Source organism: Neovison vison, chromosome 1, assembly GCF_020171115.1.
Source record: "Neovison vison isolate M4711 chromosome 1, ASM_NN_V1, whole genome shotgun sequence".
Taxonomy (NCBI): Eukaryota; Metazoa; Chordata; class Mammalia; order Carnivora; family Mustelidae; genus Neogale; species Neogale vison.
This window is the reverse complement of record NC_058091.1, coordinates 211,104,253-211,127,223: the sequence shown is the minus strand read 5'-3', so window position 1 is coordinate 211,127,223 and position 22,971 is coordinate 211,104,253. Positions and strand designations below refer to the sequence as shown.

Below are 22,971 nucleotides of genomic sequence, written 5' to 3'. Positions count from 1 at the left end.
TACCCCCAGATAAGATAAGGAGCAACTGTTACCAATTATTTATTCATATCAGAATATTAGAGAATGGTAATCTTGTAGGTAAAAGCCCCAACTTAAGTGGGCCAGTGTTCAAGGCCTGGCTCCACCACCATGAAGTATCAGTCAAGTTCATTTATTTCTCTGTTCTACTGTTGCCTCCCCAGCAAAAGGAGGCCAGTTAATCGCCCCTTAAGGCTGTTGTGAAAAACGAATGCTGTAACATAGGTGGAAACAGAGAGCATGTTGCGGGCATGAAACAAACTTCAGCTATTGTTACTGCTATCATTCATGCTTATACTTGCCTGGAGAAAACCCTGTTGAGCTTTATTCTCAAAGTGCCCTAAGAGCACTGTCTGGATTTTTCAACACCTCATTTCACCTCTGACAGAGTGTGTACTGTCATTTTCTGTAGCTAGCTTTCCCCACATTTCCACCCCCGACTAGCCCTTAAGTTCCAGGAGAGCGAGGAAGCTTTCTTCATCATCCAGTCTTCAGGGACCTGCCACAGTGCTGGGTACCCACAAAGTGTTGAGTGGTCACTCTCTCCTGTCATCTCTCCTTCCATTAGCATCCATTAGCAACAGCATAAGCAAAATCTAAGTGCATATTAGAGTCAGCACAAATGTAAGACGACCTGGACAACGCCTAGGCACAGGTGGATATTGGCCCATAACAAACTAAGAGTTTTGGGGCTCCTTACTCTGTGCCAAGCCATGTTTCAGAGACCATATGTCTAGATCACATACTATCTTCACATAATCCCAAGAGGTACTATCCCACCCATTCTACAGTTGAGGAAAACTGAGGTTAGTAGAGCGAAGGTAAAATGCACTCATTCACAAGAGCCCTGGTTGTCCAGATTTCCCAATTCAAACCCAGACCTGAGTCCGTAGCTCTCTTATGGCTTACATATTTTTCCTAATGGTCCTCAGTTAAAGTCCCCCAAATTTCTATCACCAACCTCAAGCTTCTCCTAACTTGTTTTTTAAGATTTTATTATTAAGTAATCTCTACACCCAATGTGGGGTTGGAACTCAACCCCAAGGTCATGAGTCACTACCCACTGAGCCTGCCAGGCGCCCCCCAAACTTCTCCCAATTTAAACATCTAACTGGGGGCACCTGGGTGGCTCAGTCAGTTGAGAGTCGGCCTTCAGCTCTGGTCTTGATCCTGGGGTCCTGGAATCAAGCCCCACATCGAGCTCCCTGTTCAGCTTCTCTCTCTCCCTCTGCCCCTGCTCATGTTCTCTCTCTCTTGCTCACTCTTTATATCAAATAAATAAAATCTTAAAACAAATAAATAAAATAATCATCCAGCGGATAACTTGCCACTTCCATTTAATTTATAATAGGCTTCTCAAATGTAACAAAGCCAAAAGAAAATTACTGGGCTTTCCTTCCCAAATGTCCTCCTCCCTTCAAGCCCATCTCACCTAGTAAACTGTCATCAATCCACTTGCTGGGGACAAATCCAGAACCGCTCTCATTCCCACACCCACTTCTTATCCAGACGGAAGTCCAATTCTATCTCTAAAATTAGCCCAGAAGCCAACAACAGGACACTGTAAACACTACAGCCTACGTTAAGGTAAAACATGCTCTCCTCAGACTAACAGCAGCAGCTGATCATCAAGATTTAAGCTCCATCAGTAGGTGTTTCTGCTCAGTGCTACAGCCTGCTTGCACACAGAGGAGGCAGTTAAATCATATTCACTGAATGAACAGCTCTGACTGCTCTCCCTGCCTCCACTCTAGTCCCTGATACGGTTGAGTCTTCATGGCACCCAGAGTGATGGAAGCATAAATTGAACCACAGCTCTCACTGGAACAGGAACAAAACCCCAACTCCAACCGTGGCTGACAGTCTCTGGTCACGTCTGCCCCCACCTGCCTCTTTACCCCATCTGCTTCACTGACGACACCCCAGCCACACTGTATTCCCTTCTGTTCCTCGAAAATCCTGAAAGCCTCCTTACCCAGACCTTGACATGGATGTCTCTCCGATCTGTCTCAAATCCGGGAGCATTTTCTCATTCTTCCCCAGCAAGCTACCCAAAGCCCCTCGGCCACCAGGTCTGGTTATAGTACTTCTACTGACCGTTTCACGGTTTACATGCTTATGGGATGTCCCCACCCACAACGGGACAGCCACGGAGGGCAGAGATGATGTCCACCTGGCTCACTGCCCTATCTCTAGCTCCTGGCACATAGTAGGTGCTGTGACATTATGATACAACCAGAAACAGATATTTGGTCTTCCTCCGTGGTGTGGGAGGCTCAGGAGATTTGTGACTGGTATCTGAAATGTGGGACGAGAGGCAGTCTTATCTGACTAAGCCTGTGGGATACTAAATCCAGGTAGTGTCATAATTGAGTTGAATTGTTGTGAGTCCAGTTGGTGTGCGGGGAGTTGGGAAACTGGTTGGTGTGGTTGGCTTGGTCAGTTAAGCATCTGCCTTCAGCTCAGGTCATGATCCCAGAGTCTCACATGGGATTCCTTGCTCAGCGGGGAGCCTGCTTCTCCCTCTGCCTGCCTCTCCTCCTGCTTGTGTGCTCTCGCTCTCTCTCTCCCACTCTCTCTGAGAAATAAATACATAAAATAAAAAAAAAATGCTGTGAGTAATAACAGCTCATAGGTGCTCAAATTAAACCAAAGATTGGCAAAACATAAAAACTGACTTAGCTTCTGATAGTGCTATGAGGTTTTCTAACGCACAGTTAACAGCCCCATCCATATGAAATCATAGTGTCATCAACGCCTCACTGCCTTGAGACCCACCACATTTTTGCCTCAAGCAGCCCAGAGAAAGCAGAAGTTAACTTTCCTGTGATGAATGGCCAGGATTTGGTTCTTTCCAAAGTCCTGAGAGGGGGATTTTAGAAACAAGTCATTAAATCCTGCCAAAATATCAACCATACCAATAATTCTTTTACAAGACCACTTGAGTCCCAGTAATCATTTTCAAAGCCCTAAATTAGCCGCTTGGAGTCACAGAAGGCCTCAAGGGGCTTTCAAGGGACTAGAGAAGGACAGATGCCCCTAAATGTCTGCAATTACTAAATAATGGGAAGTGTGGCATCAAATTGGAAGGCATCTCAAACAACAACAACAATGAAAGATTTGCAACTCTTTCTTGAGCTTGGGAACATTCAGAAAATAGCCTTTTCCATCCACCTTGGTCTCAAAAGCCCTGGCAAGGTGGTAAGCACCATCTCTCTCTTCTTGCCTGACTTAACGCAAGTCATTACAGCTCAAAGTAAAAACCTCAATTGTCAGCGGGGCCTGGCTGGCTCAATGGGAGGACCACAGGATTCTTGGTCTCAGGGTTGTGAGTATGAACCCCAGGTTGGGTAGGGAGACTACTTAAAAATACAAATCTAAAAAATTCCCACAAAAACCTCAATTTCCTCATGTCTGAAAAGGCCAATGTGAATGCATGCCAAGTACAGTATTAGACCCCCCAAAACCAGGATAACTTCACAAAGCCACTAGAAGGGTGATGGATTATCTGCCAGTATAATTGGCCAGTTACAGAAACTCACAGTTTAACCCCTGCATCACTTACACGGGCTGCCCTTGATTGCCCTAAGGCTGAATATATTAGAAAGCAACAACATCCCAGCACGTGAATGCTCCCGGAGATAGACTCATTTGGGGGGAAAAAATTAAAATTGTGTACAGAATAGAGAACACAGGGAGAAGGGAGCTCCACATCTGTAAGGCTTTACCTAGCTGGTTGTTTCTTACTCTGCAGGAAGGCATGAAATGAGCGTTCAAGAGTTAAAACCTAGTAATTCTGCCCAGATGCGCTACTCACCAGTAGGAGTCGCCTATCCCAAGTAGACATATATGTTTTAAGATACTGTAAATATGAGTGTAACTGGCAAGTTCAGTTAAAAGGAGGGACGGGAAGGTTCGCGCTCTGCCCAGGCAGCCAGGTTGCGTCCAGCCAGGATTGCGTCGGCAAACTCGGGAAGCAGGGCTGAGTCTTCCCCGCGACCCGCCCTGAGCACCATAGTTTGGAAACAAGGTTTCGAGACATTGTCGAAGGCACAGAGCCAATGCTCTACGCTTGCAAGATGCCAAGTGCAAGCTGCCTGGGCCATATGACTCGAGTTTTGCTCGCGGCAAGAGAAAGGAGACGTTGCCCAAACGCACGTCTTTTTCTGGGCTCGTCGGGTAGTGCAGAGCCGGTGGGCTACGGAGCCCAGCACCACACACTCATGCCCTGCAGAGCGGGAGGCGAAACTCTCCGGGGACAGCCGGGTTCCTTCGTTCGAGCCCTGCCTGCCCCGCCCTAAGTCCCTAGGACCTGACGGGAAGACCTCGGGGTCTCCTCTCGGGCTTCCCCGTGTCCGTTCCATGCCGCCCACCGCACAGGGTTTCCCCGACGGCTGGGCGCCGCGCTCCGGCCCGAGGCACTCACCCGGACTGCGCAGCGTCAGCCCGGTACGACCCACCTGCCCCAGCTCACTCACAGCTGCGGATCTGCTGCGCGCACGCAGGGAAGTCGGCGGTGCTGGGGCTCCCGGTCCCGCAGCCCGACCCTTCGCCCCGCTCCCGCGCTCCCCCTGCTCACCTGGCCCGCACAGCACTGCGCTGACATCGCGGCGGCCGACGACCACGGGCTTACTCAGCCCGCTGCCCGCTTGGCTCCAGCCCTCCTGGCTACCTCCAGCCGCGATCGCCCCTTTCTGGAGCAGCTCACTCCTGCGCGCCGACCAGCCCCAGTCGAAAGCCAGGCACTGCCGCCAGGAAAAACAACCGCCGCCAAACCCCGCCTCGCCGCCCAGGCCCCGCCCGCCCCCTCGAGCCGCGGCCGCCCTCAGCCCCGCCCCGCTCCCGCCCCGTCCCTGGCGCTCCGCCGCGGAGCAGGCTCGCCCGGGGCTCGCACTTCCGCTGGCGTCAGGCGGCCGGGCCGCTGCGCTCACTTCCCGGTGCCGCGCGGGGCTGCGCAGTCCGCCCACCGTCGGGCGGGCCCGGCGTCCCCGTGCTTCGCCGGCGATCGGCCCCCGCGGAGGAGGTCCGGCGGCCCTGTGACCCGCCGCTCCGATGAGAGAGCTGGTGGCCAACTCCAGGGAAGCTTAGATCCTTAACTGACTGCGGAGTGACCGGCACAGAACCGACGCCGTGGGGACCGGCGAGTGCTGGTCGGCTCTGCCTCGCGCCCACTGAGATCTCGCCTGGATCCCTTTCTGAAGTCCCGTTATCTCCCTCCTCTGCCAGGGAAACTAAACGACTTTAGGGAAAGTCCCCTCCTCTCCAGTTTCCTTGAATCCATGGGCCCTTGGCTGTTTGGCCTTGTCTTTGCCAGGGCACTTTGGGGGATTCAGTGAGAGCCCTTTCCGCGCCTGCCTGGACGTTGATCTATATTCCAGCTTCCATCCCCGCCTCAGTTTGCATCCCTGCTGCCTTTCTCCCCGACCTCACTTGAAAAAGGGTCCCCAATAATTGCTCGCTACATACAGAAAATAGCGCCCCGAGTTCCTGCTCTCCTCACAGCCACTAGAAGAAGAGGCGTTTGTTAGTTCGAACTTTGCGTCAAGCCCTTTTGCTTAAAACATGACAGTACCCATTTAGAAATGAGGCACTGAAGCCCAGATACCTTAAACAACTTGCCCAAAGCTTCACAGCAAAGCTGAAGAAGCAAAATTCCGACGGGAGTTCACTAGCCTGATCCTCTGGCACTCCATGCAAGTCTTGCCCTTAAATGAACTCGCTTCCAAGACAGAGCCTTTGGCCAAGGAGTGTATTGTTGGGCAGGATAGAGGCTCACGCCTGGGTGGTTCAGTGCGTTAAAACCTATGCCTTCAGCGCAGGTCATGATCCCAGGGTCCTGGGATGGAGCCCTGCATCCGGCTCTCTCCTCAGCTGGGAGCCTGCTTCCTCCTCTCTCTCTGCCTGCCTCTCTACTTGTCACCTCTGTCTGTCAAATAAACAAATAAAATCTTAAAAAAAAAAAATACACGCTCAGAGTGGAAGGAAAGTCAGATGGGAAGGGAACTGGTCCTGAGGTTTTATGAGCTGTGCGGGGTCTCCTAGAATCTCAAACCCTAGAGTTTAGAGGGAGAGAGGTAAGAGAGCAGGACCTACTCAGAGCCACGGAAAGTAATGAGAATTGGCTCTAAAATTCGGAAATAATAACAAAATAGAAAAAAAAATTTTAAAACAGCAAAAATAGTAGCAGACCAGCCCAGCACCCTGCTCCCTCATGGCCCCAGACTCATCCAGAGCCAAGGCCACTCTGGCCCCATTTCGCACCTGGGGAGACTGGTTGGACACCTAGAGTTTCTGTCCAGGTGGGAAGAGCCAGGCAGCTTCTGGGAAAGGGGAGATGTGACATTTATATGTGTTTGAGCAGTCTGGGATCTAGGCCTCCTATCCAGTTAGAGAAACTGAGGCTCAAGAAGGCAGAGAATTCTCACCAGCAATCCCTGGGATAGAGGCAGAACTGGTAGAAGGATCAAGCCTCCTGACCCTGAATCCCGTGCACTTTTTGCCAAAGTGATGCCAACATGGGAGGGTTCTGTGACTATATCAATACCAGCCTCCCAGAGAGTTAACGCAAGAATTAATAACCCAGGGATTTGGGGCGCCTAGGTGGCTCAGTTAAGTGGCTATCTTAGGCTCAGGTCATGATCCTAGGGTCCTGGGATTGAGTCCTGCGTCTGGCTCCTTGCTTTGCAGAGAGCCTGCTTCTCTCTCTCCTTCTGCCTGCCACTCTGCCTGCTTGTGTTCTCTCTCCCTCTGTGTCAAATAAATAAGTAAAATCAAATAATAATAATAATAATAACCCAGGGATTTGTCAACCCTGCCCTAAGGTATAGAAAAGCATAGGGGAAGCCTGAGCTTCCAGAGCCAGGAAGTTGCAAAATTTAACTCTACAGAAAACTGGCTGGGCCACTTAGTTTCAGTGTTACCATCTGCAAAACAAAGCTAATAATACACTTTCCACAGATTAGATCAACTCACCCCTACAGACCTTGCTGAACAGGGGCCAGCCTTCTTAAGCACTAACTAAATAACAGCTCCAACTGGTATTAATAAACAAGTTTAAAGGATAAGAAATAATCTATGCAAGCTGATTCCCCCCTCCTTGCTGGAAGATCTCACAAGAATGTGGCCTTGTGTGAAGCTGTACCACCTGCCTTGCTCTGAGCTTGAGCAGTTACTATTTAAGTTCTGGTTGGTACCATCTTTTACATCTGTGCTCAGTTAACAAGAATAGAGGTAATGTCAGCAGACATAACATAAAACAGTGGCACCGTAATTTTATTTTAAGTGCTCTGAAGACTTCTCCAAGGAAGACAGATGTACATGGTGTTCCTAATGTGTAGATACCTTTACAGTCCATCTCTTTTGATTTGGATTTTTCAGGAACAAGCAGTAATAGGCCTGTTTTAATAAGACTAGCTCTTGGCAGACCGTATAAAATATTTCAACCACAAAAATTTTCTTAAATTAACTAAATTAGCTCCTTTTATGCCATATAATTAGATATGTATAGATGACACATTAAAAATAACCAGTTATAATTTGCTTTTCTTTCCTCCTGAATTTGAAGTGCTTTTTTTGGTTTTTCTTTTTTAGGAAATAGAAGTCAATGTTGAGTTTTAAAACACCACTCACTGAACTGAAAACAGTGGTATACACATATTATTAAAGAAAAAAGCTAGTCATAGACACCCACAAAGCTTCTTTATAAATTTAACATCCAGTTCAAATAATGGCTTAAATACAAATAAAATTAATTATTCCAATTCCCTCAAATTTTCTCAGCTTTGGAGAAGAAAAAAAAAAACCCCTACTGGTGTACTCTGTTAATTTGGGAGGTTTTTTAGTATTTTTAAAATTTATTTTTATTTATTTTTATTTAAATTCAATTAATGTATTATTGGTTTCAGAGGTAGAGGTCAGTGATTCATCAGTCTTATATAATATCCAGTGCTTATTACATCACGTGCACTCCTTAATGTGCATCACCAAGTTACCCCATCCCCCAACCCCCTCCCCTCCATAGGAAACAACTGTCAGTTTGTTTCCTATGCTTAAGAGCCTCTTATGGTTTATCTCCCTGTGTTTGTTTTTATTTTTAATTACTTTTAAATAATTTTTAAATGAATTTTTAAATTATTCTTAAAGGTTTTATTTATCAATTTGTCTATTTGTCAGAGAGAGAGAAGGAGAGCACAAGTGAGGGGTGGGCAGAGGGAGAAGCAGGGTCCCCACTGAGGACGCGGGACTTAATCCCAAGACCCTAAGAACATGACCTGAGCCAAAGGCAGATGCTTAACCCACTGAGCCACCCAGGCACCCCCCTTCCTTAATTAGTTTTTAAATATAAAAGAAGCGATCTCTCTAATCTTCACTTACAAACTCTCCAGGGACCTCAGAGTAGTACTGGAAGTTGCATTAATTTCAATTACAGTGAAAAACAAAGTATTCATTTAGAAATAAAGAGTTATAAAATCAGGACCCCAAGCAAAAACTAATCAGAGTCCTGTAATGCCCCCACCCCACACCTTCTGGGAAGTGGGTGCTCCTTGATTTCTGTTAAATTAACATGTGCACAGTTTTTTTTTTAATGTCAAAAATATGACAAAATAGAATGAAAAGCAGTATCTCCCTTCTACACACCCTACCATTCAGTCCCCTCTCCAAAGGCAACCACTTTCAATAAGGCTAGTGGTTTTCTCCTATTCACCCCCATATTTTCATTTGTTTAAAATATTTTTATTTATTTGAGAGAGAGAACGAGAGAGAGAGAATGAGAGTGAGCGCACTCACACAAGCAGGGAGAGGAGTGGATGGACAAACAGACTTCCTGATGAGCACAGAGCCTACTGCTAGGATCAAGCCAAGGTCACCTCAGCCAAAGGCAGACACTTAACCAACTGAGCCACCCAGCCCCCAGGCACCCCTGGAAGGATTTTTTTTTTTAATGTACTTTTATTTTTCCAAATTTAAGTAATGACTGTAAAGAAATTAACAGTTTGTTGCCTGGTCAAGATTCTTTGTTAAGTTGCTTTAGAGAACTGAAGAAATTTTTTGTAATTATCAGTTAGTTTGTCAGTATGGAAAGCTAATGATTCTTTACCACTCAACTGGTGCCTTAAGTGTTTTGCCTCAGTGTTTTAAAGATTCTCCCAGGAACTCATTTTACATTACTAATTTCCTTGGTAAGTCCTGTGAGTATATCTAATACAAAGGAAAATACTCCTTTGAACATCCCAGGGAAACTAAACTCCAAATTAATGAAGAGGGTAGAGGGTTGTTCAATAGGTTTTTCAAAGTTGCTCAACCCTTCTGGGAACAAATTAATTTTTTTCTAAATCCTCAGGTTAATAGCCTAGACTTAATATCAGTGGGGAGAGAACATATATATGTATCATATATGTGTATATATTTCTGTACCCATCTCTGATTTGTGTGTAGGGGCCAAGGACAGACTGTCCCAAGATGGACCATTTGGCATAAAGATTTTTTGAGTTAACTGGAAAAGAAACCCTGTACCAGGAAGAGAACAATTAACAGAGATCTCTTTCACTAAGGAAAAATCTCCCTGACAGGGCAACCTTTGTTTCCAAACATCTCCTCTCACCTTCTTAGTAGTAGTAGTCTTCCTTCCCAACTTGAGCATAAGCCTCAAGTTGCATGTGTTGGGAATGTGTCTATGTGGATTCCCAGTAGGAAACTACACAGTACATAGGAAACTAAATCTGATTTTCTCCTGTTAACCTGTCTCATGTCAGTTTGGTTCTTAGTCCAGCTGGAAGGACCCTGAAGGGCAGTGGAAATTTTTTGGTATCCATTTTCCTCTCTTAAATATTTACGTAAACCAGGCAAATCAACATTGCAGTTACTATTCAACTTTATTATGAACTTTAAAAAACATTTCTGCAAACAGTTCATTTCTGTTCTTCTGCATACCAAGGGAAATTATTCTGACTTCCTTGGTTTTAAAACTCAATCCAAAAATCCCGATTTCAAGTACACACATTCAGAGAGGCTTGAGGTTTAGGGGAGGAGCGGAAGACAAAAGAGAGAGCAGGCAACCTTTTCAGTTTTCCTGGTTAATCTTTTCTAATTAATTTTCTGAAGGGAAGAACAAGAGGTGAACCCAATTCTTCAAATAAGAGTACTCTGGGGGTTCCTGGTGCTCAGTCAGTGGAGCGTAGGAACCTTCATCTCAGAGTTGTATGTTTAAGACCCATGTTGGGTGTAGAGTTTACTTAAACATAAAATCTTTAAAAAAAAAAAAAAAGCACCTCGAATTGTATTGTCTTTTTAATGTGTATTTAAGGAGACTACTCCTGTTGGTTTCTTTTAAATCCCCTTGATATGATGCTTCCTTTGAAGTTAGCCTCTTAGGAGGTGATTGGTTTTAAAAGAGCCACAGAGTGTTGCCTGTGAAACCATCTAGTTTCTTGAAAATCATTAAAAGGCTTTCATTGAGGGTTTCACTTGAAATCTGTTTACTTTGTTTTGTGAAGGATGGAAAAGTGGAAGGAGCTTCCTGAGGTTTCACAGAAAGACAACGTAGCTTATTTATTTGTAATCACATTTCAGTTAGAGAAGAATGTTTAAGATTCAACAATAGAATTTTAAATCTGTAAGAAAAAAATGGTGAGAAAATATTAAAAAACTACTTATTTTTGGTTCCCTTTTCAACATAAAAGAGTACACCCAATGAAGAAAGTTAGTGACTCTAAAACTCATGAGAAATTGAGAAACGGCTGCTTTAAGATTTTTAAAAGTGCATTTATTTAAAAAAGTATGCATTTACTGAACTGACATCAATCAATCATTTTGAGTATTTTCTTTTCTTTTTTTTTTTTTTTAGTATTTTCTTTTTGTGTTTTTTTCCCATGACATTTCTACAAATTGAGAGAAAGAGTGAACATTCTTATTTTTTGTTTTATTTTATTTTTTAAGATTTCACTTACTTATTTGAGAGAAAGAGAAAGCACAAGCAGTGGAAGGAGCAGAGGGAGAGGGAGAAGCAGGCTCCCCCCTGAGCAGGAGTCTGATGTGGGGGCTCTATCCTAGGGTCCTGGATTCAGGACATGAACTTAAGGCAGGCACCCAACTGACAGAGCTACCCAGGAGCCCCGTTTTATTTTTTAAAAGCGGTGGTGTTCTGTTCCATAACCTGACTACATTTTCTGAAGAAATAAATGGAACCTTAGCCATTTTCATTTCTGACCCATCAGCCAAAGTATAAAATCTGAAATGAGGATGTGTGATCTGAGCCACAGTAAACTGAGATAAGACACAGACACCAAATTTTTGTTTGCTTATTTTGGCTAGGATATGGGACCAAGTAGTAGGAATCGTAGAGTTAAAGCAATGTTATAGTCTTGGGGGTGGAGGAAGAGAGACAAGGGAAGTAGGAGGGAAGGAAAAGATGGGCCATTTAGTGGAGAGAAGGCTGAACAGAAATCTCGCCCCCAGGAAAACCTTAGATACAAATTTGTGAAAGGCTCCAGCTGTTCTCAAACTGCAGATTCACCATCTTATTCCTGAGAGCCTAATGGTGGTGACTTCATCAAGGAGATAATTTGGGAGGCTTCTCTTTTAGAAATACAAGTTTTTCTGGTGCTGTTATTTTTAAATTCCTTTGAAACACAGAGACTAGGGGGGATCTGGGTGGCTCTGAGTCAGCTCAGGTCATGATCCCAGGGTCTTGGGATTGAGCCCCGCATCGGGTTTCCTGCTCAGGGTAGAGTCTTCTTCTCCCTGTCCTTCTATACCTCCCACCCTGCTCATTCACTCGTGTGCGCATGCGCTCGCTCTCTCTCTCTCTCTCTCTCTCTCACTCTCTGTCAAATAAATGTATAAATAAAAAACTAAAAAAAAAGAAAAGAAAGAAACAGAATCTTTTGGAAAAATAGGAGACATTTCGATGTCTTAGCTTCTACAACAGGAATAAATGAGGTTTAGTGCTTGGGCAGAAGAAATACCAATAGGTGTAAAGTCTTCTTAGCTCTTACGTTTTAAAAAATGTCAAATGGTACCTCTACCTATGTGCCTACTGCAGTCAGATGGGCCCTCATCTTCTATACATAGTTGACCTCTGTCTACCCTCAAGACTTGCCCTGTGGGAATCCCCAAGGGGAAACAATACCTTAATCTAATCAGAGTTCTCTAACTCGGGGATCTTTCACACTGGAAGTGCTGGGAGGCAAACGGGTCATTGAACATCTGTTAGTTCACAAAAGATCAAAATTTCAGGATGTGGACCCTGTGGCATCCATTTTACCATGGATATTGGGGACACTGGATTTCAAGGAAGAGCTTGAGTCAAAAACAACCACCTTTTGTATGACAGGAAGCTGGAGCAAGGGAACCAACTACATTGTGTCGCACTGATTTCCAAATCTCCCCAGATTCATCCGTTTTAATAAAGCTGGCTATTATCATTCATTTTCATCAATGTGTGTAACATTATACAAATACACCACAATCCACTTATCTATTCTACTTACACTGTATACTGAACTGAAGTCCACACCTGGTGAGTTACAGATATATTACACCAGGTGGTGGTATCACACAAAGAAAACATTTTGAAGCAACTAAGGACTTCAGGGGAACAACTTGCAAAGCCATGACTCCCCAAGTGGAGGTGAATGGGTTTCTTTTACTTAAGCATTAGGATGAATATTCAGAAAAGGAAGTTTAGTCATTGCTTATGAAGGCCAGCATGTGGTTGTGCAGACTTACTTAGAAAATATGCTTATACGTGTATCCCAGGTGTATTAATGGTGTTTGTCCTCCTCCTTGGGCAGAGATTTTAACTTATAATGAGGTGGAGGCACCTGTTGTACATTCCAAGATCTATCTGTGCAGGTGTGTGTCGGTGGTCCCGCTCAAACTGGAGCTCTTCCTGTTGTCTGCCTCTGAAAGATAAGGTTAACATTCCTGTGAAGAAAAGGTTGGGGGAGGTAGTCAGTGGAGGTCTAGCTGGTGACAGGTTTTTTGTTTGTTTGTTTTAAGATTTTTACTCATTTGTCAGAGAGAGAGAAAGAGCACAAGCAGAGGGAGAAGCAGGCTCCCCACCGAGCAAGGAGCCAGAAGGCAGACGCTTAATAGACTGAGCCACCCAGGCATCCTGTTGGTGACAGTTTTAATGTCGTTTATCCTATGGGGCATGGTTTCAATATTGGGTATGTCTTGCTTCCAGCTTTTCGTTGTTTAAAACAATGGTGCTATAAAAATTCATGTCCATAAGATATGTATATGTTTTCTGGTGCACATGTACAAATATTGTTCTATGTCAGTGGTTCTAAAATGTGGTCTGAGGGCCCCTGGTAGTCCTTCTGGGAGATCCTTTCTTTTCCAAATATGTTTTTTATGTGAGTCCAAATTTTCTTCATATCCTTTAACCAAAACATTATTTCACAACATATTGAAAGCAGAAGCAGATATGAGAATCTAGCTGTCTTCTATTAAGCAAACATTAAAAAGATTTTTAAAAATATGAAATAGGGGCATGTGGGTCACTTGTTTGGTTAAGGCTCTACCTTCAGCTTGGGTTGTGGTCCCCAGGTCCTGGGATTGAGCTCTGCATCAGGTTCCCTGCGCAGCAGGGAGTCTGTTTCTCACTCTTCCTCTGCCCTTCTACTCCTGCTCTCTCTCTCTTTCAAACAAATGAATAAAATCATTTAAAAAATAGTAATTATTTTGTAGAATATAGTTAGCATACATAAACATATATATTTTAAAACAATAGCCAAGTTATGTGTCAGACACATGAAAAAATGTTCATCATCACTAGCCATCAGGGAGGTTCAAATTAAAACCACATTGAGATATCACCTTACACCAGTTAGCTGCAAGATAGGAAACAACATGTGTTGGAGAGGATGTGGAGAAAGGGGATCCCTCTTACACTGTTGGTGGGAATGCAAGTTGGTACAGCCACTTTGGAGAACAGTGTGGAGATTCCTCAAAAAATTAAAAATAGAGCTTCCCTATGACCCTGCAATTGCACTACTGGATATTTACCCCGAAGATACAGATGTAGTGAAAAGAAGGGCCATCTGTACCCCAATGTTTATAGCAGTAATGACCACGGTCGCCAAACTGTGGAAAGAACCAAGATACCCTTCAACAGACGAATAGATAAGGAAGATGTGGTCCATATACATTATGGAGTATTATGCCTCCATCAGAAAGGATGAATACCCAACTTTTGCAGCAACATGGATGGGATTGGAAGAGATTATGCTGAGTGAAATAAGTCAAGCAGAGAGAGTCAAGTATCATATGGTTTCACTTATTTGTGGAGCATAACAACATGGAGGACATAGGGAGATGAAGAGGAGATGGGAGTTGAGGGAAATTGGAAGGGGAGGTGAACCATGAGAGACTATGGACTCTGAAAAACAATCTGAGGGTTTTGAAGTGGGGGGGTGGGAGGTTGGGGGAGCCAGGTGATGGTATTAAGGAGGGCACATATTGCATGGAGCACTGGGTGTGGTGCAAAAAACAATGAATTCTGTTATGCTGAAAAGGAATAAAAAAATTTTTAAAAATAGCCAAGTTATGGAAGCAATCTAATGCCTATTGATAGATGAATGGATAAGGAAGATATTATATATATATATATATATATATATATATTACACAACCATAAAAAAGGATGAGATCATGCCATTACAACTTGGATAGACCTAGAGGGTATTACGCTAAGTAAAACAAGTCAGAAGACCATATGATCTCATTTATATGTTAATTATTTAAAAAGCAGATGAATGAACAAACAAAATGCAGGATCAGACCGATAAATACAGAGAACAAATTAATGGTTGCCATGAGGGGAGAGGGGTAGGGAGATAGCAAGATGGATGAAGATGAGTAGGAGATACAGACTTCCAGTTATGGAGTGAAGAAGTCACAGGAACAAAAGGCACAGCATAAGGAAAATAGTCAATGGTACTATAATAGTGTTGTATGGTGACTAATAGCTACAGTTGGGGTGAGCATAGCATAACATACAAATAAGTTGAATCACTATGTTGTATACCTGAAGCTAATATAACATTGTATGTCAACTGTACTCAAATTTTAAAAATTTTAAATATCATTTTTGTTAATATGCAAACATTTATTATTTTTATTTTAAAAAATTTTTGCAATAGGTTTATTATTTTAAAAATGAGTTACATAAATATTTATTTTTTTTATTTTTTCTTTTTTAAGATTTTCTTATTTTTAAGTAACTTCTACATCCAACCTGGGGCTCAAACTTACAACCCAAGATCAAGGGTCGCATGCACCACTGACTAAATGAGCAGGGCACCCCTAAATTTTTTCTGTTTTAATTACTGATACTATTTCCTGTCAAGAATTCCTATCCCCTTAAGGGTCTTTCTTGGTGGACTAAGAGAGATTAATAGGAGAAAATAAAATTTTGATATTTATGGGGAATCCACATAGACATGGAAATTCCAAAGACAATCAGGCAAAAATATACTTATCTCATTCTGAACTAGGGATTGGGGATAGTGGTCTGGGACTTCTGAGTAAGGGAATGCACTTCCCAGAACAGTAAGAAGAGCAAATGTCTGGTAATTAAATATTTGCCCTACCACACAGTTGGGTCTTTCAGGTAAAATTTATCTCTATCAATAATCCTTATTCTGAGAAATTCTGGGAAAGACCCCCCAATTTAGATTCTTTCGTGTGGTTAAGAGTAGTCAAAATTTTCTCTTGAGCCCACAAGGTCTCAAGTGCCTTCAGCTCAAAATAATCCACATGCTAAAGTGGGGCATTTGGGCTGCACAGAGGCCCTATTCTGGACCCCTTCACTATAAATAGATTTAACCCATATAAACAAATGCTATTTGGTGTCCTCAATTATCTGTAAGATATTGTAAGGGTCCTGAGACCAAAAAGTTTAAGAATTGATCCTTTAGGGCATGGTCTTCAAAGTAAGTGGACTGTCCAGGGAGAAAAAATGTACAGAGAAAATTAAAAGGAGTCTGTTTCCAGATCCCTAATGTCCATCTGTACTCCATCCCAGCTTCCTTCAGTTCTCCTTTCCTGCCTTCCCATTCGCAGTACTACCCCCTCATTAATTCTAAGGCGCTCTTTCCCCCCTTCCACATGGTAAATTGGTGAATGTTACCATCTATAGCCACCAAGTGGCAGTCTTCTCATAGTTGTCTTTGCCTGGCACCTTCTGGTCAAAATGAGAAAGTGCTAGCATCAAAAGTTGAGTAGATGACGGTGACCTAGAGGAATACCCTCCTGAGACCAGAGTGAAGCGGGTTTTTTTTTAGGAAATGCTGCTTCACCAATGCTCATGATGCCCCTGAGACAACATGTGGGAAAAAGTAAGACATTGACTCTGAGTGGAAGAGAGACTCACATGAGTCACCCTGACACGAAGACAGTATAAAAATACTTTAGCCTATTTATTTCACAAGGCTAAAATAAATAAATAAATAAATAAATAAATATCTGTATCATAAAGTTTTCTTAAATCTCCTTCCATAAATATAACATTTCAATTTTGTATTACTAATAATTGTCATGTATAAGACAGAGTCTTAAGTTCATAAGAAATTAAATAAAATGAAAATATACACATTTATGTTGCAAAGAATTATGAGAAGTGATATAACAATTTTTAAGCATTAGTACATATTACAGTAGGGTAAAATTCTGGGGGAGGAATGTATTGGAAACATCAGTTCAAGGAGAAGAAGTGATATAAAATTTCTCGTTGTTAAAGAGGAGATTGTATATTTTTAAAAGGATGCTGGTGCATTTCAAATCATTACAGTATTTAGATGTTATTGGATACATTTGAAAGAACGATGTAACATATTTATGTCAAAATGCCAATATGCAGGAATTATATTCTATGTACCTAAATGAAATTTGCTGAGAACATTTATCAAAGTAGAAATGTGTGAGGGAGTACATACTTTTCAAAAACTTTTATGTGGAGTATACAAACAAAAAGATTTGAAAAATGCTAATCTAGAGCACTTGCAAGCAGGTAAATGTTCACAGAATTCAAACCAGCACTAAGAAAGGGGGCATATATCTGAAACTGTGGAATTTATGGGGTTGGAAGGGCTCCATGACTATTTTATCTTTTGTTTTTTACTGGAGCTAGAATAGAGTCCTTAATTCAACAGTTACCTCCCAGATAAACGAACTCTTTAAACCACTGCAACTAGGGCTCAGACTAGCCCTGCGTCCTTGAGCTGGACTGATTGTGAATAGGGGAGGCAGGCCTGCTCAAGGGCAAGGCCCTGATTCATAGGTAATATGAGACTCCTTTTAGGACAAAAAAGAAGAGGAATTGAGGAATGCAGAAGGCTGGATTGAGGTTGAACTGAGCCTATTTGAAATAAGAGCTCTGACAAGCACATGCAGGAGGAGAGATAATTCAAGAAATATTTTAAATTTCATTGGACCTTTCTTATAAACACACAAAAACATGCAATTTTTTCTCCTTTCTGAGTAATTCAACCCCAAACTCTCCCCATTTTCAGCCCACAGAATGTTCCAGATTACTTTGGGATGAAGACAAAAATAATTCACTTCATGTCCCTCCACATTCAATCATTAATTATAGCTTATTTTTCAAGGCACTTATCTTGGCTGAGACTTAGAAGATCCTAGGGCTGGGATCTTATTCTTTAAGGAATAAAAATCCCTCTGGGGACTCCTGGCTGGCTCAGTTGGTAAAGCATGTCTCTCTCTTTTTTTTTTTTTTTTTAATTTTATTTATTCATTTGAGAGAAAGGGACAAAGACAGCACAAGTAGGGGGAGAGGCAGAGGAAGAGGGAGAAGCAGACTCCCCACCAAGCTGAGAGCCTGATGTGGGGCTTGATCCCCTGAGATCATAACCTGAGCTGAAGGCAGATGTTTAACCATCTGAGCCACCCAGGTGCCCCATGTGACTCTTGATCTCGGGGTTGTAAGTTTGAAATCCACTTTGGGTGTACAGATTACTTAAAAACAAAATCTTAAAAAAAAGAAAGAAAGAAAGAATAAGAATCCCCTTTGTTCATGTGAACCTTTTATTTCTGTGACACCCCTTTCCATGACTCATTCACTCCTTGCACCAGGATGGCAGTGATGCAAGTCATCTATAGCAATAACTTTCACCTTTAAAGAGCTCTCAAATCATACAAAATCAACACAAGAAAAGAACTTTGAAATTCTATCTCATTGGGACATCTGGACGGCTTAGTCGGTTAAGTGTCTGCATTTGGCTCAGGTCATGATCTCAGGGTCCTGGAATTAAGCCCCACATTGGGCTCGCTGCTCAGTGGGGAGTCTGCTTCTCCCTCTCCCTCTAACTCCCGCTTGTGCTCTGTCTCTCTCTCAAATAAAAAAATAAATAAAATCTTTAAAAAGTAATAAAATAAAATTCCATCTCATTTATGAACATACATTGAAAATTCCTTAATGAAATGCAAGCAGCACTTCCACTTGCATTTCACCGGCCAGAACATGTAGTCACATGACCACACCTAGGTGCAGAGAAGGCTGGGAGTTACAATCTTTACTCCAGGCAGCGTTGTGCCCAAATAAAAATTGATTTCAAATTCCCAAGGAAGGGGTGCATGGATGACTCAGTGGGTTAAGTGTCTCCCTTTGGCTCAAGTCATGATCCCAGGGTCCTGGGATCAAGCACCACCCCCTCACCCCAATTGGGCTCCCCATTCAGCAGGGCGTCGTCTTCTCCCTCTGCCCCTCCCCCTCCCCTGCTCATGCTCTATCTCTTAAATAAATAAATAAAATCTTTAAAAAAATAAAAAATAAATTCCCAAGGATGTCATTTCCCCTCCTTTCAGTTAGCAAAAAGGTCAAGACAAGCAAGTTTCCCTACTGTGCCCTCTCTGATGTACATTATTTCTATTCACCCTTATATAAAGTGCTTACCATTTTGCAGACCTAGCTTTATAGAGAAATCTTCCATTAGATTCTGAGAGGGTTTTGTCGCCTCCTCTCCTCTATTGTCCCCAAATGTCAAAACTGAAATTCAAACTTACCAGGGTTTGGAGATGCCCTGAGGGAGAAATCTGGTTTCTTGCTTCCTCTGAATGTCCACATAGCTGTTTTACTGGGAAATTTGTCTTGGGTATCTAGACACCATCCTGACCAAGTGGAAGTTCACTCTGATATTTTTAGAGGTTTGTTTAATAAAACTTCAAAGGACAGCTAATCTTCATCTTATACAAACTATTTCAAAGAAGAAAAGAAAGAAAGTTACACAACTCATTTTTAAGACTCATGTAATCCTCACACCCAAACCAGGCAAGGTCAACACAAAAAAAGAAAATTAAAAATCATTGTCACTTATAAACATAGATAGAATTGCTGCTGGAATTTTCAGTCAAATGAGCCAATAAACTCTCTTTCGTGCTTAAAACATTGTTTATAGGGGCACCTGGCTGGCTTACTTGGTAGAGCCTGTCCATGATTCTTGATCTTAGGATTGTGGGTTCGAGCCCCATGGTAGGTATAGAGATGACTTAAAAAGAAAATCTTTTAAAAGTAATAAATAAATATGGGGTGCCTGGGTGGCTCAGTGGGTTAAGCCTCTGCCTTTGGCTCAGGTCATGATCTCAGGGTCCTGGTATCCAGCCCCGCATCGGGCTCTCTGCTCAGCAGGAAGTCAGCTTCCCCCTCTCTGCCTGCCTCTCTGCCTACTTGTCATCTCTCTCTCTGTCAAATAAGTAAATAAAAATCTTTAAATAAACATATAATTAAATATCTAACTAACTAAATAAATAAAACAAAACATTATTCATAAACATAGATGGAAACATCCTGAATAAAATACAAGCAAATCCAATTCGACAGTATATTTAAAAACCCATGATTTCAAAATAATTCAAGGATGCCTTAATATTAGAAAATCTATCTATATAATTTACCAGATCAACATATTTAAGGATAAAACCACATGATCCTTTCTACTGATGCAGAAAACACATTTGATGAAAGTCAACACTCATTCCCGACAGACTAGAAGTAGAAGAAAACTTCCTTAAGCAACAAATGGACTCCACGTAAGACTTTCAACACTCATTCCTGGTCAAAATCTGCATAATTAGAGGAACTGGAAGTAGTTCTTGTGGTGTCTAAATGGGGTATCTATCCCGATTGGATGGAGGCCCTGAAATGTGGGGGGATGATCAGGTGGAAGCCGCATGGAAGGTGAGAGAATTCTCCTGAGGCAGAACAGAGGAGATAGAAGTTTATCAAATTTACCAGGAAGGAGCAGCACTGCAGGGGACGACAGCACAAGAGAGATTGTCTGCAATGAGGAAGTGGGTAGGGGCAGTTTTTAAGGGGGGAAATTGAGGAGGTATGGCGACTATGGAATTCTCCCCTTTTTGGGAACTGTGCCTGGTTGTAAGTAGCCCACTGGTCAGTGGGCCTCTGGCTATTTTGAGGTGGGTCACCTGATGTGCCTGTCCGTATTCAGCCACGCAGTTGCTGGGGGCCCTTTCTACATTCCATGGCTCGAGACCTATTTGCCTAAAAGCATTCTCTACAGCTCTGACCTTGACATGAAAGCAATGCCAGGAAAGTGCCAAGTTGCTTGTCCAGGTCTAGGTAGTATGGCATGATTCATTCCTCCCATGTGAGCAATTTCTCCAGAAAGGCAGTGAACCTGTTTTCAGGTTTCTCACTGTTCCTCAAGTCTGGCCACTAACCCCCGATCACTGGATACCCACAGAAGGCCACACGTAGAAGCAGCCCTCGCGATCATCCAGCTCAGCATCTTATCCTACTAGGGACCTCTCGGAAACTCAGAGTAGAATGCTCAAAGTAAAATGCCAGAGAGCCACATGCTCAGCTAATGGCATATGTGGGACTGGGACCAGGCCTGACACCCAGCCCCATTCTCTTCACATTTCCCTCTCATGAGCAAAAAGAAATTCTTCTCAATTTCTCATGTACCTTAACCATCTTTTAAATATTTGGGCTTCTGGGGTGCCTAGATGGCTCTACCATAGAGCATGCAACTCTTGATCCTAAGATTTTGAGTTCAAGCCCTATATTGGGCATGGAGTCCATTAAGAAATTTATATATATAGAAATTAATACATATATTATATATAGAAATTAATTATATATAGAAATTAATATATAATTTATATATTATATATTTTTATATATCAAATATTTATATAAATATTTAATTTATATAAATATTTATATGTTAAATATTATATATTATATATATAGAGAGAGAGATTTGCTGGATATCCATGATGATGGAGATTTTGCGATCCATCTTGAATAGCAATATGGAAGGGGCTGGAGGAAAGAAAAGGCCAATGGGATTAGATAAACTGAAATCTTTCCCAGAAGGAAGGCAATGTCTATTTCTAGGATCATTCTAGGGCCGGGAGTTCACGCTGCAGTGGGCAAAAGGTACCGGTCACTGCGTCTGATTGTACATGTTGTAAATGGCATGTTTTTAGGGGGCACCAGTCACATCATACTCACCATAGATTTGTGCACGTATTATAAAGCCTCGTGGAAGGAGCAACTTTGTCTTTTTAAAATTTTTTACTTATTTTTAAGTAACTTCTATGCCCAGTTTGGGGCTTGAACTCACAACCTCAAGATCAAGAGTCACATGCTCTACGGACTGAGCCAGCCAGGAGCCCTAGAAATGCCTGTTTTTAATTTCCACACTGGTGCTACTGAGCAGCTACTGCGCTGCTGAGGTGGGGGTCTGACTGTAGCAGGGCTAGAGTACGATCCGTGGATGGACCAGCCCTTCCTGACTCCACAGTTAAGATCTGGGTGGCAGGCCGTGTTACAGTACTATAGGGAAGTCTTGGGAGACCAATGGATCTTGAGCTCTAGCTCTTCGTTCTCCTGGACTTTTCATCTCACCTGGTTCTGGCAGGAAATTAGCTTCAACAAGTATACCCACTGCCTGTTCCCAGGCCGGGGCTCCTTTCTCTGGTGCCTGCTGACCTCAGCCTTCTATCTTCTCTGCCACATCACTGTTCCACTCTACAGTCATAGCTGGATACCCTTCCTTCCTTCTTTTCTTTTCTTTCATTTCTTTCTTTCTTTCTTTCTTTCTTTTCTTTCTTTCACATAAACTCTACCCTCAATATGGGCTCAAACTCATGACCCTGAGACTTAGAGTTGTACACCTGAACCAGCCAGATGCCCCTCCACAGCCTAATTTTCAAGTGCCTTGGGAATCTATAACCACCATATTGAGAAGTAATCACTTTGGCATTTTCTTTAGGAGCAATGTTTCTGACCATAATGAGGAAAAGATATGAAGCACATTCTACAGAAATTTTAAAACCTCATGGGAGAAAAAAGAAATTCTTAGAGAGTTGTCAGATTATCAATAGATCATGAAAGCTCCAAAGAAGTTTTCTAAGGAACCCAGGATACAAATAAGAATCACCTTGAGGAAGTTGGTTTAAAGATGCAGTTAAATCAAATGCCAGTGATAAATCCATTTGTTATTTTAGGCCCCCCAAAACAGGAATGTAAGGAACCAGGATAAAATATTACAATGCAAAATCTCAGTGAAAATATCACTGGCTTTTACAAGGGCTTTGGCAAATTGACAGAGATAAGAGGAACTTTTAATGAAGTTAGTCTAAGTAAAGGCACAAGACCTGAATTCCAAAGGGTTAAAAAGAATACACTGGACTTCAGAGACTTGGATACTTGCAGCTAGAAGCAGAAGACTGAAATGAGCTCAGTGATCTCATCCAACACTGTCAGGAGTTTCCAAAAGATATAGCAAGTGCGCTTGCTTGCAAATAAAATGAAATTCAAGGTTTGAATAATGGCATTGTGCAGCTGAAATAGCTGGCAGGTGACCAGACTGAGAAGTTAAAAAATAGATGATAGATGGCCCACGAAGGGCACTTTTGTTAACCATAGTTGAAAAAGATAAAGGCCACTTCCAATCCAAACTG

The 22,971-nt window shown here is 42.5% G+C and overlaps 1 protein-coding gene across 1 annotated transcript in view; it reads right to left on the bottom strand.

Annotated features, from left to right (window-relative positions):
* SERINC5 (serine incorporator 5) overlaps nucleotides 1–4,748 on the bottom strand; it is a 101,517-nt gene extending 96,769 nt beyond the window's left edge. Inside the window, exon 1 of the mRNA XM_044266298.1 lies at nucleotides 4,598–4,748. Coding sequence (XP_044122233.1) covers nucleotides 4,598–4,624 — 27 coding nt within the window. The 5' untranslated portion in view covers nucleotides 4,625–4,748. The remainder of the gene's footprint in view (nucleotides 1–4,597) is intronic.
* Nucleotides 4,749–22,971: the final 18,223 nt, after the last annotated feature.